The sequence below is a fragment of the Hibiscus syriacus genome, unplaced genomic scaffold (assembly GCF_006381635.1).
Source record: "Hibiscus syriacus cultivar Baekdansim isolate YM2019G1 unplaced genomic scaffold, ASM638163v2 tig00000738_pilon, whole genome shotgun sequence".
Taxonomy (NCBI): domain Eukaryota; kingdom Viridiplantae; phylum Streptophyta; class Magnoliopsida; order Malvales; family Malvaceae; genus Hibiscus; species Hibiscus syriacus.
The window spans coordinates 395,632-409,615 of record NW_024061816.1 but is presented as its reverse complement, the minus strand read 5'-3'; the positions used below and the strand labels follow the sequence as shown (position 1 = coordinate 409,615).

The following is a 13,984-nucleotide window of genomic DNA, read 5'->3' as shown; positions in this document are numbered from 1 at the left end:
TTCTATACCAGAGGTATCTCCTGCTTCTCCATCCTTGGATCTTCCGATTGCTGTTTGTGAAGGCACAAGAGCCTGCACTCAACATCATATCTCTCGATTTGTATCCTATGGAAATTTATCTAAGTCCTACAAGAATTTTGTGACCAATATTGACCATGTAGAGACTCCAAGGAGTATGGAAGAAGCCCTTAAATCAACCGAATGGAGACTTGCTGTAATGGAAGAAATGAGTTCTCTAAAAAACAATGGAACTTGGGAAATTTTGGATCTTCCTGAAGGAGAGAAAACAGTAGGCTGCGAATGGATTTTCACCAAAAAAATTAAACCTGATGGCAACGTTGATCGACACAAGACTCGACTTGTGGCAAAAGGTTTCACCCAAACCTATGGCCTCGACCACGATGAGACGTTTGCTCCCGTTGCGAAACTCAATACTATACTGGTTCTCATTTCTCTTGCTGTCAACCTTGATTGGCCCTTGACTCAATTAGATGTAAAAAAATGTATTCCTCAATGGTGAATTAAACAAGTATAAATGGATTTTCCACTAGGATTTGAAGAAGAAAAGGGTCGAGTGTGTAGGTTAAAGAAGTCCTTATACGGGCTAAAACAGTCCCCAAGGGCATGGTTTAGCCATTTTGCTAAGGCTATGACCAACAGGAAATATATTCAAGGGCAGGCAGACCACACTATGTTTTACAAACACTCAGGAGAGGGTAAATGCTCTATTATTATCGTTTATGTTGACGATAATTATCCTAACAGGGGATGACTTGAGTGAAGTCAAAAGGCTAAAAGAGTTCCTTAGCACCGAATTTGAACTTAAAGACTTGGGAAATCTCAAATACTTCCTTGGAATGGAAGTAGCAAGGTCTCGAACTGGTATTTCTATTTCTCAATAGAAATATGTTCTCGATTTACTAACGGAAACTGGAATGTTGGGTTGCAAACCTGTCGAGACCCCAATGGAGTTCAATTGAAAGCTAGGCATTGATGAGGATGGAGAAGAAGTAGACAAGAGAAGATATCAACGACTCGTAGGAAAACTCATCTACCTATCTCACACTCGTCACGATATTGCTTTTGGTGTGAGTGTCGTCAGCCAATATATGTACACTCCAAGGGAGAAACACTTAGAATTTGCGTACAGAGTGTTGAAGTATTTGAAGGGAACTCCGGGTAAAGGTTTACACTTCAAGAAAATAGCTAGTCGTTATGTGGAAAACTACACTGATGCAGATTGGGCAGGTTCGGTAAATGACAGACGTTCTACAAGTGGCTATTGTAGTTATGTTTGGGGTGATCTTGTGACATCGAGAAGAAAAAAACAATCCGTTGTAGCCCGTAGCAGTGCTGAACCAGAGTATCGAGCCTTGTCTCATGGTATATGTGAGGGAATTTGGAAAAAAAGACTAATGGGGGAACTAAAGATACCACATATCATACCTATGAAGATGTATTGTGACAATCAAGCAATAGCCAGTATAGCACACAATCCGGTTCATCACGATCGTACCAAACATGTGTAGATAGATCGCATTTTATCAAAGAAAAGGTCGACTCAGGATAAATGTGTATAAGCTGCTTACCCACTAAACAACAAGTTGCGGACTTGTTAACTAAAAGACTAAACAAAAGCATGTTTGAAGATCTTACTGGCAAGCTGGGTTTGATAAGCATCTACACTCCATCTTGAGGGGAGTATTGGAATTCCAAGAATTAAGGGACAAAACCTTTCTATTTATTTCTAGGAATTTACCTACGATAAATAGCCTCTAATTTTAGCTCCAGATTTTTAGGGATAATTTCCTATTTTGTACCAACCCTTTCCTATAAGTTGTAATCTATTGATAGAGGAATGGAAAGAATTAACATTTCTTCCTAAGTTTGTTCAAGTAATGCTTTTGTAAATCAACTCTTTCTTGTGCTGATACATCAGCGAACTAAAGTTATTGTATAAGACCATCAATTCTATAGCAGATTAAGAAAGAAACAATTTTTTTTTGGTGGGATGGGGGGGATACATCATTTCCTAAGAAACTCCGAGCTCACAAAAACAGAAAAAGAAGGGAACTTGATCTTACAAGGCCAAAAAAAAGCATCCAGTAATCGATAAACGAAACAAATTATCGAAGGCAAAATTTGCAATACAGTTTATATGATTAATTTTCAAAGAAACATACTTCATATTGCATAACTTACCTTGAGCTTATCGTGTTCATCCATCTCTGTATCATGCCACAACAGCTGTTTGTCCGATTCCGGTGAAGATGGTGCCACAACAGTTGTCTTGCCATGTGCTTTGGCTTCCTCATTTGTAGACCCTATCAACCTCAAAGGCAAACCCATTTCAGATATCTCAGCTAATGTGCTAGAAGAGACAGATGAAAATGAGAAGAATTTTCGAGTGATGGAGGACTGGAATCATAAACAGCCTGCCTATTTTGATTATCATCCACCGCCCTACTCGTAGAAGGAAACTCTGATTCCTCAAATGAAGGTTGCGTAGAAAAGTCAGATTCTTTAGTTTCATTTTCTTCAGATTCGAAACTTGCAAAATCTTCTCCCTTGACATCAGATATTTCTTCATCTGTTTCTGATGATGAGGAGGAGGAGGAGGAAGAAGACGAACTTGAGCTACTGCTAGAATCCTCCATAATCATTTCTCTTTCAGAATGGATTTCACTGGCATCGAATTCTATATGAGCAGTTGTTGCAGCTTCAGACAAATCTGATTCAGTTTCCAGATGATTTTCTCCACCTCCCAAAACGATCTCAACCACATCATGGTGAACATCTCGATTCTCGGCTAGGATAACATTAATGGATCTAACATTCCCAGATGATTGGCTCTCTTGTTCATCGTGGACAGAAACATGATCTTCATTCAAGATCGGTTCAGTTTCTCGAGAAACACCATGCTCATTTGGCTTGTTGTCCTCTTCGCCTGGAACTGAACTCACTAGTTCCGTACCAAGAACAGAGCTCATCTTCGAGTCACTAGCTTCACTTAACTGCCTCAGGAATGAGGTTCCTTCTGTTACTACCCGATCTGGAACAAAAAAAGGTTTCCAATTAAGCTCTTGTCTAGGAAAACCAAAAGATGACGGTCCCACATTGAAGCTTTCATGTCTCCGAAAGATGGATTCTCTTTGAAGAGCTATTTCCCTTTGATTAAAATCTGAAAAATCTACTGGGAAAGTGTCTGCTTTAGGAACAGGTATTTGCTCGGTTGAGTCACAAGGAAGATCGAAAGGGTTTCTTGGCAGCAAAATGGATGGAGCTGACCCTGGAATGGGAGGTAATCCTAGATCATCACAGGAATCATATGGAAGTTCAAATGGGTTTTTTCTAGTACAAATCAGTGTGATGTGTGAGGAAATGCCAGCACCATCTAAGTTTATTAAATTCTTCTCAGTCATGGAATTCATGTTTTTACAGGCTCTTCTCCTTTCCATAAGAATCTCCAATCGTTGGTTTCTTTCAAGCTCTGAAGTCCCCAATTCAATGAGATTTTTCTGATCATCCTCTGTCCATTTAATTGCAGATTTACTTTCATCTTCGGTATCCGTCTTTGGTCCTTTTCCTTCATTGTCATCATTATCTTCCTCCCTCAGGTTCTCTAACTCGTCTGAATCAACACTATCATCGTTAATACTACCATGAGACCTCTCTGAAGCAGCATAAGAACCATCTACACATACCAGTGCAGGCTGTGGTGCTTCTGAGCCTAAAAGTGGATGCAACTCGTCAATCACCGGCATTATATTCTCCATTGAAAACATCAGGAGAGGAACCATCAGAACCGGAATCCAAATAGTCATCATCATCTTTATCCTTTGGCACATCACTGAAATCTGCTGCAAATTTGCCCACATCAAGATTCCTATCAGTTACCTTATCTGCCAAATTACTTTGATCCTTCGCAAGCTCCACATTACGGAATGCACTATCACTCCCCAGCATCTCTCTCTTCTTCTCGAACAACAAACCATTCGACATTCCCTGCACACCATCAATCTCCCCTTTCTCACAACAAATGCCCATAGAATCCAAACGCTCATTAACTAAAAGCTTATATGAAATGGAACCACCTTCTCAACTTCGCTAACCTCATTATTGACCAAACTAACTTTCTCGAAACCATTCTCTACTATACCTCTCGTCTTTTTTACATGTCTTTCTACAACAAAACCATCACGATCGGCATCTCTCTGGACTATAGAAACATACTCAGTAGCTCCAGTTTTCAATGATGAAACTCCATGACTATCTTTCTCTTCTTCTCCCTTTTCCTCAACTTCGGGTATGTTCAGCGACCCAAAACTCAAAAGAAGACCAAGCAAAACAGCAGTGCAAACCAAAACAGGACATGCAGCAACCAAAATCGAAAACATAAATGGAGAAGATCTATACAATATATGATAAAACTGACCAAACCAACCAACATTGGATGATTCCAAACCGATCTATAACATGTTTTTACTGATATCACCAAAAACCTCCAAACTCTAACTACAAATCCCAATTTTCCAAGCCCCATCTCTCTGTTATGCAATTTTTTTCTTCAAAATTTCCAATCTGTTTAAAAAAACAAAACAAAACAATGTTATCCCAAAATTTTAACTGTAAACGCACATATAGGTAGGATTAAATGAAAGAGAGGGCAACCAGAAAAAGATCAACCCAATACCTGGAAGGCAACAATGAAGAGTTTTCGAGTGGCGAATTGCTAAATGAAAGAAAAGTCAATGAAATTCTAAGCATAGCTCAAAATTTTCAATCAAAATGTACCCCCAAAAGAGAATTGTCAATCACATAACAAAAGCTTTCAAAGAAGAGATAAAGGAACTCAATAATACCTGGAAATTTTCAGAAACCCTGAGGCTTCTGAAGCTCGAAAATTGAAACAGAAGGGGATATTTAAAATGGGCTAAATGAATAGAGATCATTCATTAAAAAGTGAATCAAGGTAAGGCAAATGAAATCTCTGTTTTTCCTCTCATTCTTTTTGCCTACAATTTTGGGTTAGCAAAACAGCATTGCATCGTATTCATTGGAATGAGAGAGGAGACATGGGTGGCAAAAGACCAAGGGAAACGTTGTACTACAAAGACAAGAATGTTTCTATTATTATTTGATTTAAATAATGACTTTTCATTTTAATTTAAAATAATTGTATGAAGGTTTAATATATATATATATTATCAAACTTTTATTTTTAACTATAACATTCAACTTTAAATGAATCAAGTAGTCTCTCTACTAAAGAAATTATTGTCATTTATTGAGAACTCAAGGACTCAGGTTCGAGCACCATGAATGTCAAGGGTGTAAGCATTCAATGTTAATAGGTTAAAAATTATATTTAAATAGATATTACCTTTTACATACACCATATTAATAAAAATTATTCTGGCAGTTTGTACTACCTTTAAAGAAATATTATTCTGCATTAATATACAAACTGAAAAATTATTCTATTTGCACCATTGAAAACTAGACTCGAATAAGAATCTAACCATATAAGTTAATCTGTCTAATTCCACTTATACAATTTATAACGAAATTTCAAAATTGATTGACAAAACTGTTTTGGGCAAAATCTGCTGCACTGTTTTCTGATCTATCACCGATTAAGAATTCATATCTTTTGTGTACTTCTCAAATCAGTTTTTATTTGTTCTAAATAAAAACTATATTGATATATGAATCAATGGTATAAGACTCACCCTTCAATTATTTTTTTAGAATTTCTGATGATTTTCTAAACTTACTATTCATAACATAATTTCTTGGCAGATTTCATTAACTTGCATCCTTAACTTATTTACTAATTCTATTAATTTACCAAATTAACGTATAGGCTTGAATCACACTTCACATAACATTAGGAGTAACTTCTTAACGTAACTCTAAAACTGACTTATCGCAAACCAATGTTTATTCGATAATGTAAATACAAATTAAATGCACTCACCTTTGCCTCACCATCGAACCTTCTCCACAATATTCTTCTCGATCCCACACTTTTCTTTCCCTTTTAAACTACTTGGATCACTAGATTTATCGTGGTCTCACGGCATTATACAATAATATAAAATATTCAAACCATATGTTAGTATCGAACTAACATAATGTAAACGAAATTATAAAATTCGATAGAAATAAAATCAATACTTGAATCGATATAAAACTAAATCATACTTCCTTCATAATTTCAAACTTCTCAAAATACTTATTCAATCCCATGAATATTTATTTCCACTGTCATCGCTTCAATTTTTGCCAATTACACCATCAAGCCATAAATTATGAATTCTTTTTAGAATTTATATTAGCTTTCCCATTTAATTCATAATGACCCTTCACTATTATGATCATTTACATTAATCATATAAAAATTTCAGCGCCTACTAAAATATTCAAATCAACACTTAAACATTCAAAAGCTTACAATTTCATCTAAACTTTCTTAGATTTTTCAATTTCAACCACACAACTTGATAAACTTGCAATTAAATCTCAACTTAATAATTAAACCAAAAATCAGCATACTAAATATAATTTCAAGCATTGTAATAATTACCCAAATGATACTTCCACATTTAATAAACTTGAAATCAAGTCCCTATAATATGAGACTTTTCGAATTTCACCCTCAAGCTTTACCAAACTTGAAATTTAGTTCCAATCAACTTTCTAACTTAAAATTCCAGCATTTCTAATATTGAAATTCAACATTAACACTCCATCTATTACATTTATGCAATAATGTCCCACAATTCTCAAAACTTGTATATTATCCCTTTTACTATCTCAAGCTTCTAAATGGATCCAAATTGATTTTCAAAATACATAGAACACTTCTAGTATCATTTCTATATCATAGGAAATTTTTCAATGTTTTCCCCCAATTTCCCCTTATGGTCGAATATAACAAGTCTTTTAAGACTTATTTTCATTTCATTTCAAGCATGAATTCAACTTCCTTAGATTAAATTCATGCTATTACATCAAAATCCCAACATTTCCAAAAACCGTAATTAGGCCAAATAGTATACAAACATGTACACATCAAATTAATCATCATACATGTCATAGAATTAATCTCCAACCTTAAAAACATCAAAATTCTTCTTCAATTCTTCAAACTCCAAAAATCCTACATAAACCCTAATTCTCAATCTCAACACACAAGCATCTTCACCATAAAATATCGATACCAAATGACAGAGAATTTCATGTAGATTAATTCTCTATCTAATAGCTCAATCCAAAAATCAAGTGTATAACTTCAAAAATCAAAACAAATATTTTTCTTATCTTGAGCAAGGTGGTTCGGCCAAGAGAAGAACAAAAAGCTGAAAATGGGTAATTTCTTGATTATTCTAACATTAAATTAGCCTTTACACTTGTCTTTAAATTAATATAATTGATTTTTTTATTCAATTATGATAAATTCCAAAAATACCATTAATGAATCTTTAAAATTACCAATTTTCATTGCCATTTCCTATATTAAAATATTCTTTGGTCAAAGATAAATCAATTTGGCATTGGCTTTCTACTTTGGCCATGCAATTTTTGAAAATTGCATTTTAGTCACTAAGTTTCCACTGTTCAACCAAATCTAAAAATTACACCCTTCTGAGCCAAATTTCTTTGATATAAAATATGGAAATAATATTTCCAACCATTTTGTAACATCGTTCAAATTTTCATAAAATTCTGATTCAATCCGAATATCCGATTCAATACCGAACTTTGTCAGTTTATAGCTTTTAACATAAATCATGTACTGAAAATCTGATTTCTATAAAAATCATTGTTTTAGGTCAAACTATTCATTTACATGCTAAATATATAACTTTTAAAAATTACATTGTTGGTCCTTGAACTTTTAAAGTTTACACTTTAGTCATAAAACTTTCAAAACCAATATTTTAGTTACTAGTCAAAATTTGGGTATTACACGAAATGGAATTGTTCTAAAAGGTCTATAAATTGAATATTCTAGTTGCTTTATTTTGTCTGTATCTGATTAGAATGCTAAGTCGAGATAGGGACATGTCATAATGCTTGCGAAGACTAAGAAAAGAATGATGTCTTGATGATGAAAACCTTAGAAAAATAAGAAGCCAACCTATGGCCAACCCGTTGATCTTAACGCTTGTAAAAAGCCTATGATTTTTGAAATAAGATAAAATTCATGATTTACTTGATATTCACTGAATTATTGATTTGTTTCGATCTTGAGCCTGAAGCAAGGGGCAATATTTTGCTTTATAAAATTCTTTCATTCTCATCAATTCTAAAAATATAAGAAATAAGAAAAACATTTCCAAATAGGATAATCTCTTAAGAACGAATGAGGTCCTTGAAGCTAATGAGGCTCATTCTGTCTCAAACGAAAAAGTGGGACAATAAGCAAAGACCAAGGTAAGGAAAAATAAGCAATGCAAAAGAAATTAAGGCATTCTCCGATTTTCAAACAATAAAGCCTGAAAAGGTCAAAAAGACTCAAGATCACACTTCTTTGCGATATTTTCAACACCAAAAGGCAAGCGATCGCCTCAGTAAGAAGTGAGCCTCGCTAATTGGAGTGTCAGGGGTAAAAGATGAAAACAAGATGAGCTTATCTTAGAATGTAAATCACTCATGCTTCACTAACAGAAGAGCCCAGAAAAAACAACTCTGATAGAGCAATAAAGTCAGTGACAGAAAGGGCATCAAGGCTAAATTTTCTTGAGTTACCAAGTTGATGTCAAGGAGGAGTCTATTCGAGGGTGATCCAGTGAAGGAAGATTGAGTTATCCTCTTTTGAATCAGAATAAGATTAATGGCTAACATCTATGCATATGAGAAAGTCATGTATTACATTTAGATGCATTTAAGTGCATTCATATTTTCATACATAGATGCATAATTTTACAAATATTCCAATGAAGGAAGAGAAAGAAAAGAAAAATCATAATTCAAGCCTCAAATAGAGGGAATTACATTCAGAGTGGTAGAACCTCAAGAATTGAGGAGTCTAACCCACAGAACAATCATTACCTTGAAGCGGGGCATGTTACCCAACCATATGATATTTTCAAATGAATTTTTAAAGAAGCCAAGTTTGATTTTCAATGGTTTATTGACGATTACCCTGACCGATATGATGTTTTCAAATGAAATTTTAAAGAAGCCAAGTTTGATTTTCAAAGGTTTCTTGATGATTAAGTCCTTTGGGCCATCAATAAGTCTTTCGAGCATGATGATTGAAATACTTCGGGTCATCTGTAAGTCTTTCAAGCAAGATGATAAGTCCTTCGGGCCATTTGTAAGACCTTCGAGCAGGTTGTTTTAAATAAATAAATAAATGAAAAATCGATCTCCAAAGTTTCTCATTTAATAAATTTAGTTTAAAAATAAAAAATGAAAAAGTGAAAAATGAAAGAAGAAAAAAAGAAAATGAAATGTCATATGTCTTTTGCAAGTACAATATATATGAGTTTGGGGCAAATCAAACGAGGGAGGTAGACCATTTCATTGAAAGATGAAGACTCGACATAGAGAAAGACTCAGCAAAGAATCAAAGATTCACTAGACAATGGAGCTCGCAATACTAAAATGACAACATGCATGCATATATTAGGTATTTGTAAAAATAGGAGCATACATATTAATTTTTCATCAAGTTTTGAATGTATGACTGGATTTTAAAGGTCAACCAAGATTTCATTTCAAAAGGTTGTGAGAAAGAAGATAATTTTAGCAAAGATTTAGTCCACATTTTCACCTTTGAAAAAAGTGGATCTCAATAAAGAATTAAAGACCTTCGAGTCATTACTTTTGGATACTTTAAATACATATCAATGAAATATGATAATCTTTTGTAGGTTCAAATTTTTTTAAAGAGAAGATAGACCAAGCATTTCCAATGGAAAGGTTTGTAATGAGAAGAACCGTCTGATAAGAGAGAAGAAGTTCCTAATGAGAAGAACTTGTTCGGCTTTGGCTCTTCCATCACATAAGGAGTTGGATTGGCATCACTTCGCTCGATTCCATCACATAAGAAGTTGGATCAACATCATCTTACTCGAGATAGTTTTCCTTTGAAACTAAAACTTCAATATCATTTTATTTGAGGTTTAAATCCATCACATAAGGGGTTGGATCAATATCACCTTTTGTTCAATTTCATCATATAAGGAGTTAGATCAGCATGTCAAGAGAAGAAGTTCATAATGACAAGAACTTGTTTAATCTTTGCTCGATTCCATTATAGAAGGAGTTGAATCAGCACTTTCGATGGGTTCATAATGAGAAGAACTCGTATCTCAAGAGGCTCGATGGTCACGACAAAAATGGTGCTTTATGTCTTTACCTTATTCCTGTTTCACATCAATAAGTAAAGAGGGGCAGTTGTAATCACTATTTTTATCACAAATTATTATTATTATTATTATTTCATTAAAAAATATTTACAACCCTTGATCCAATACACTGCCCAAGACAAAGAAACCTAAAACCCATCAAGCCCAATACAATTTGAAACTAAGAAACATTAATAGCCACCCTTTGTTCCAACCACCGCATGGCCTCCTCCAGCTTGTGTTGTCGTTGTTGACGACCATCTCACATCCCGAGCCGTACTACCAATTGTTGAGTCGAGCTTCTCCATTTCCATTCTTGGCCAAAACACAAGAAAATCAAGAAGAAAGTCATATTTTCATTCTTTTAAAAGTGACATGGGTGCTTTATAAATCCAAACAAATGCAAACAAAAGGAAAAACCCTTTTGATAAAAAGAAAACAATACAAAAACAAAACTTGAAGGTATTCTTTGTTTCTCTCTGGGTTTTTTTTCTTTGTGTGTTCATGTAGGATTTCGAATGAAATAAAAGGAAAAGGGTATCGAAATTTACCTTAGTATTAGAATTCTACCACCTAAGTTCCTCGTCGGAAAACGATCACCATCGGTGGTGGTTGGGAAGGAAGCCATCATCGTTTAGAGAGACTAGGGGTTTCGGTTTTGGTTATGGGAGAATATACAAAGTTGTTAGGGCCAATTAGACCTTTAGGATACCTTTGTTCGATTGATTAGGAGTTCAGAGAGAAGATGGCCACCGGGCCACGGTGGCCAAAGCGATGGCCTTGATCTCCTGTGAAGAGCAGCGGCCGAGAGATAAGGGTTTTGGTAGAGCTCAAACAAAAGAATGGTTTTCATTTTTTTAGGTTTTCTAAACTTTTATCGTAAATAGAAAAACGATAGGTTAAATACATGGTTGTTTTGGGAAAATCACACTTTAGTCATCATACTTTAGGCGTGTTTTACATGTTGGTCACCTATCTCATGTCCTTTTAATTTATTGAAAAGTTTAGGTCCTAATTTCATATTTTACATTTTATCTTCTTAGTGCGTTAGTGAGATAAAGTTTAGGGTCAAACCATATTTTAGCCCCCATACTTTTCCCGTCTTTTTACACTATGATCCCCATTATTTCTTTTTTTATTATTTTTGAAACATTTTTGTTTACTTTATTTTATTTCAATCACCTATTGTTTGCTCTATTTATTGCATTTTAATGTTCGATTCGATCTTGCGGTGACCCAATCACGGTATAACCCACATTATTATGATTCAGACTCTTTTAACATTATTCTAACTACTGACTTATAACTTCTAACTACTAACAACTAATTTTTTGATTTCTTTTATTTGAATCATTGTACGACCTCGTGGTGACCTACCCCGGGGTACGATTTGCGTTATTACAGTCTGGGTTAAAATGCTAACACTACTAATCACAAACTCCTAACTTTTATTTTATTTTATTTCTAACATTAATAACCTCTGACTACTAATTTTACTTTGTTTTATTTTTATGCCACTAACTGTTAACTTTTATTTTTCGCATTCAAACCATTGTACGACCTTGCGATGACCCACCTCAGGGTACGACCCGTCTTATTACGGTCCAGGTTAAAAATTAAAGTATTAATTTATTTACCTTATTTTATTGTTATTTATATTTTAATTTTTAGCTTGATTTATTCTACCCTTTTATTTTTCATCTTTTGCATTTCACTCCTTTTAAATTCCAGCATTTACGTTTCTATTTATTTTTAATTTGAGCTTTGCATTTTGTTTTATTTCATTTTAGTATGTCATGATTATTTATGTGTGCAAGTATACACAATCGAACAAGTAATATAGTGATAAATGAGTATCGTCTCCACAGGGATTGGAGAAGTCGAATGAGTTTGTTAAAACACTTTACTTTGTCACCTAAGTAAAGTTAGTGATGGTATGTACAAATGATAATGTTGTGGCAAAATGAGATGGATGTTGTGGAAATGGAATGGTGGTATGGTAGCAAATGGATATGTCGTGGCAAAGTGGATGGAAATGTTAAAGAAAAATAAAATGTAAATATACGATTTGATTAATAGGACTTTGTCTTTCTCACACGACAAGCTACTTTGGGAATGAGTGGTATGAGTCACTCTGGAAAACCTAAGTTTACTTCTCGGAATGATCTTATCTCTATGCCTCTTATGCCCGACAGAGTATACTAAGGTGCCCTATGCTATCTCTAGTAAGGGACTCGATAGATTGAAGATGCCCTGGCAAAACCGGTTGGCGTAAACCCCTGCAGTGATCCTATTGGTCCATATAACAGGATATATCTCGTCAATATCTTTTTACAGCAGCATTAACATCTAACCTATCGTTCATGCACAACTCCTATTAGTCGAATGAAATCCTAGCCTTATCTCTAAGGTGGATTAGGCCTAGTTACTAACTAGAACCCCTTGTTTATGTAGTTCATCCCTAGTTTCTCTCGAACACTAAGGATGTGTTATCTTGGTATTCTTTCGAACCCAAAGAATCTCTTAAGGAATGGCTATTCTCGTAGCTCCTATAACTTTAAGGCACTAAGTCTAATAAACAAAACAGAATATAACAAAGAAAAACAACCATTCATTGAAATAAAACTTAAACATCCAAGTGAACTCCCACCAAATAGGTTTAGTTCATGGTGGGGTTCGAAACAAACAAGCACAAAGCAAGTTTCATCTGTTCCTTACAACCCAATAACAAAATATGAAAGCAAAGAACTAAGGGAGGGAGAAAAAGCCTTCGACGTGCACTGTCGGAGCTTCCCTCGGCCACCACGAACTGCCCCCAGTGAACTAGCTCCTCTCGGATGTCTAGAATGCCACTCCCTCAAGCTTGTCACGGAGAAATGCCACGGCAAGTAGGATTGCCGGAGAAAGATGAGACATTCTCTCTCTAACTTTTTAAGCTCAAATCTGGGTGGAACCAAAGTCTTCAACAATGTGACTTTATCCTCTATTTATAGGGGAAAACTAATCCTAGAACTTGGTGTTAACTTTCCTAGAAAAACCAAAACCATGGTTAAGTTGCTTGGGAGTCGGGCAGGACAGGCTATGTTACAGCCTGGGTAGCTGGCTGAGTACCCGACATAATCCCGCTGTAGATGCCCAAGGACAGACAAGATCTGTAGAGCAGGCGGCGTGGTCAGCAGGATCGGCTGTAGCAGCGCCGACCCCTCCAGGCGGATCTTCGAGGAAGATTTCTTGGGTAAAGATCACGGAAAGTCGGATACAGATGGCTTCAAAAATATCTTCTCGCAATGTAAGCACTTTTGAAATGTCGGTTGAACTTAGAAAATTCATTTTTCTCAGCAATCTCCTTATGTCACGGCATTTTCTTTCCACTTTTTCTTGCTCTCAATACCTGCACATCATCATACAAATACATTTCCCATAAAGCAGCACCGCTGTAAAAGTAAAATGCCAAGGCAAACCAAAATCCACCACATGCAACTAAATGCATCTACATGATCCTAAATGAGCCTTTAGACATTCAATAACTTAAGTTAAAAGGTCCCAAAATGTGGCCTTTTACGGAGTTATCAATGTGGTCTATGTCATTTCTATTGCATGTGATTTACTTTACTTGTATG

At 35.1% G+C, this 13,984-nt stretch overlaps 1 protein-coding gene across 1 annotated transcript; it reads right to left on the bottom strand.

Annotated features, from left to right (window-relative positions):
• Positions 1-2,363: 2,363 nt before the first annotated feature.
• LOC120213680 lies at positions 2,364-13,694 on the bottom strand. The gene is made up of 5 exons (XM_039211747.1): positions 13,476-13,694; positions 4,113-4,469; positions 3,759-4,005; positions 2,642-3,673; positions 2,364-2,596 (listed from the first exon to the last, which is right to left on the bottom strand). The coding sequence occupies exons 1-5, from the start codon at positions 13,692-13,694 to the stop codon at positions 2,364-2,366; spliced, it is 2,088 nt and encodes a 695-aa protein (XP_039067678.1).
• Between the last annotated feature and the right edge of the window lie 290 nt (positions 13,695-13,984).

Coding starts and splice junctions, on each gene's coding strand:
- LOC120213680 (XM_039211747.1), bottom strand. CDS start 13,694: ATGAATTTTCTAAGTTCAACCGACATTTCAAAAGTGCTTACATTGCGA. Junction 3,674..3,758: donor CAATGGAGAATATAATGCCG/GTGATTGACGAG, acceptor ATGCTGCTTCAG/AGAGGTCTCATGGTAGTATT. Junction 2,597..2,641: donor GATTATGGAGGATTCTAGCA/GTAGCTCAAGTT, acceptor CCTCATCATCAG/AAACAGATGAAGAAATATCT.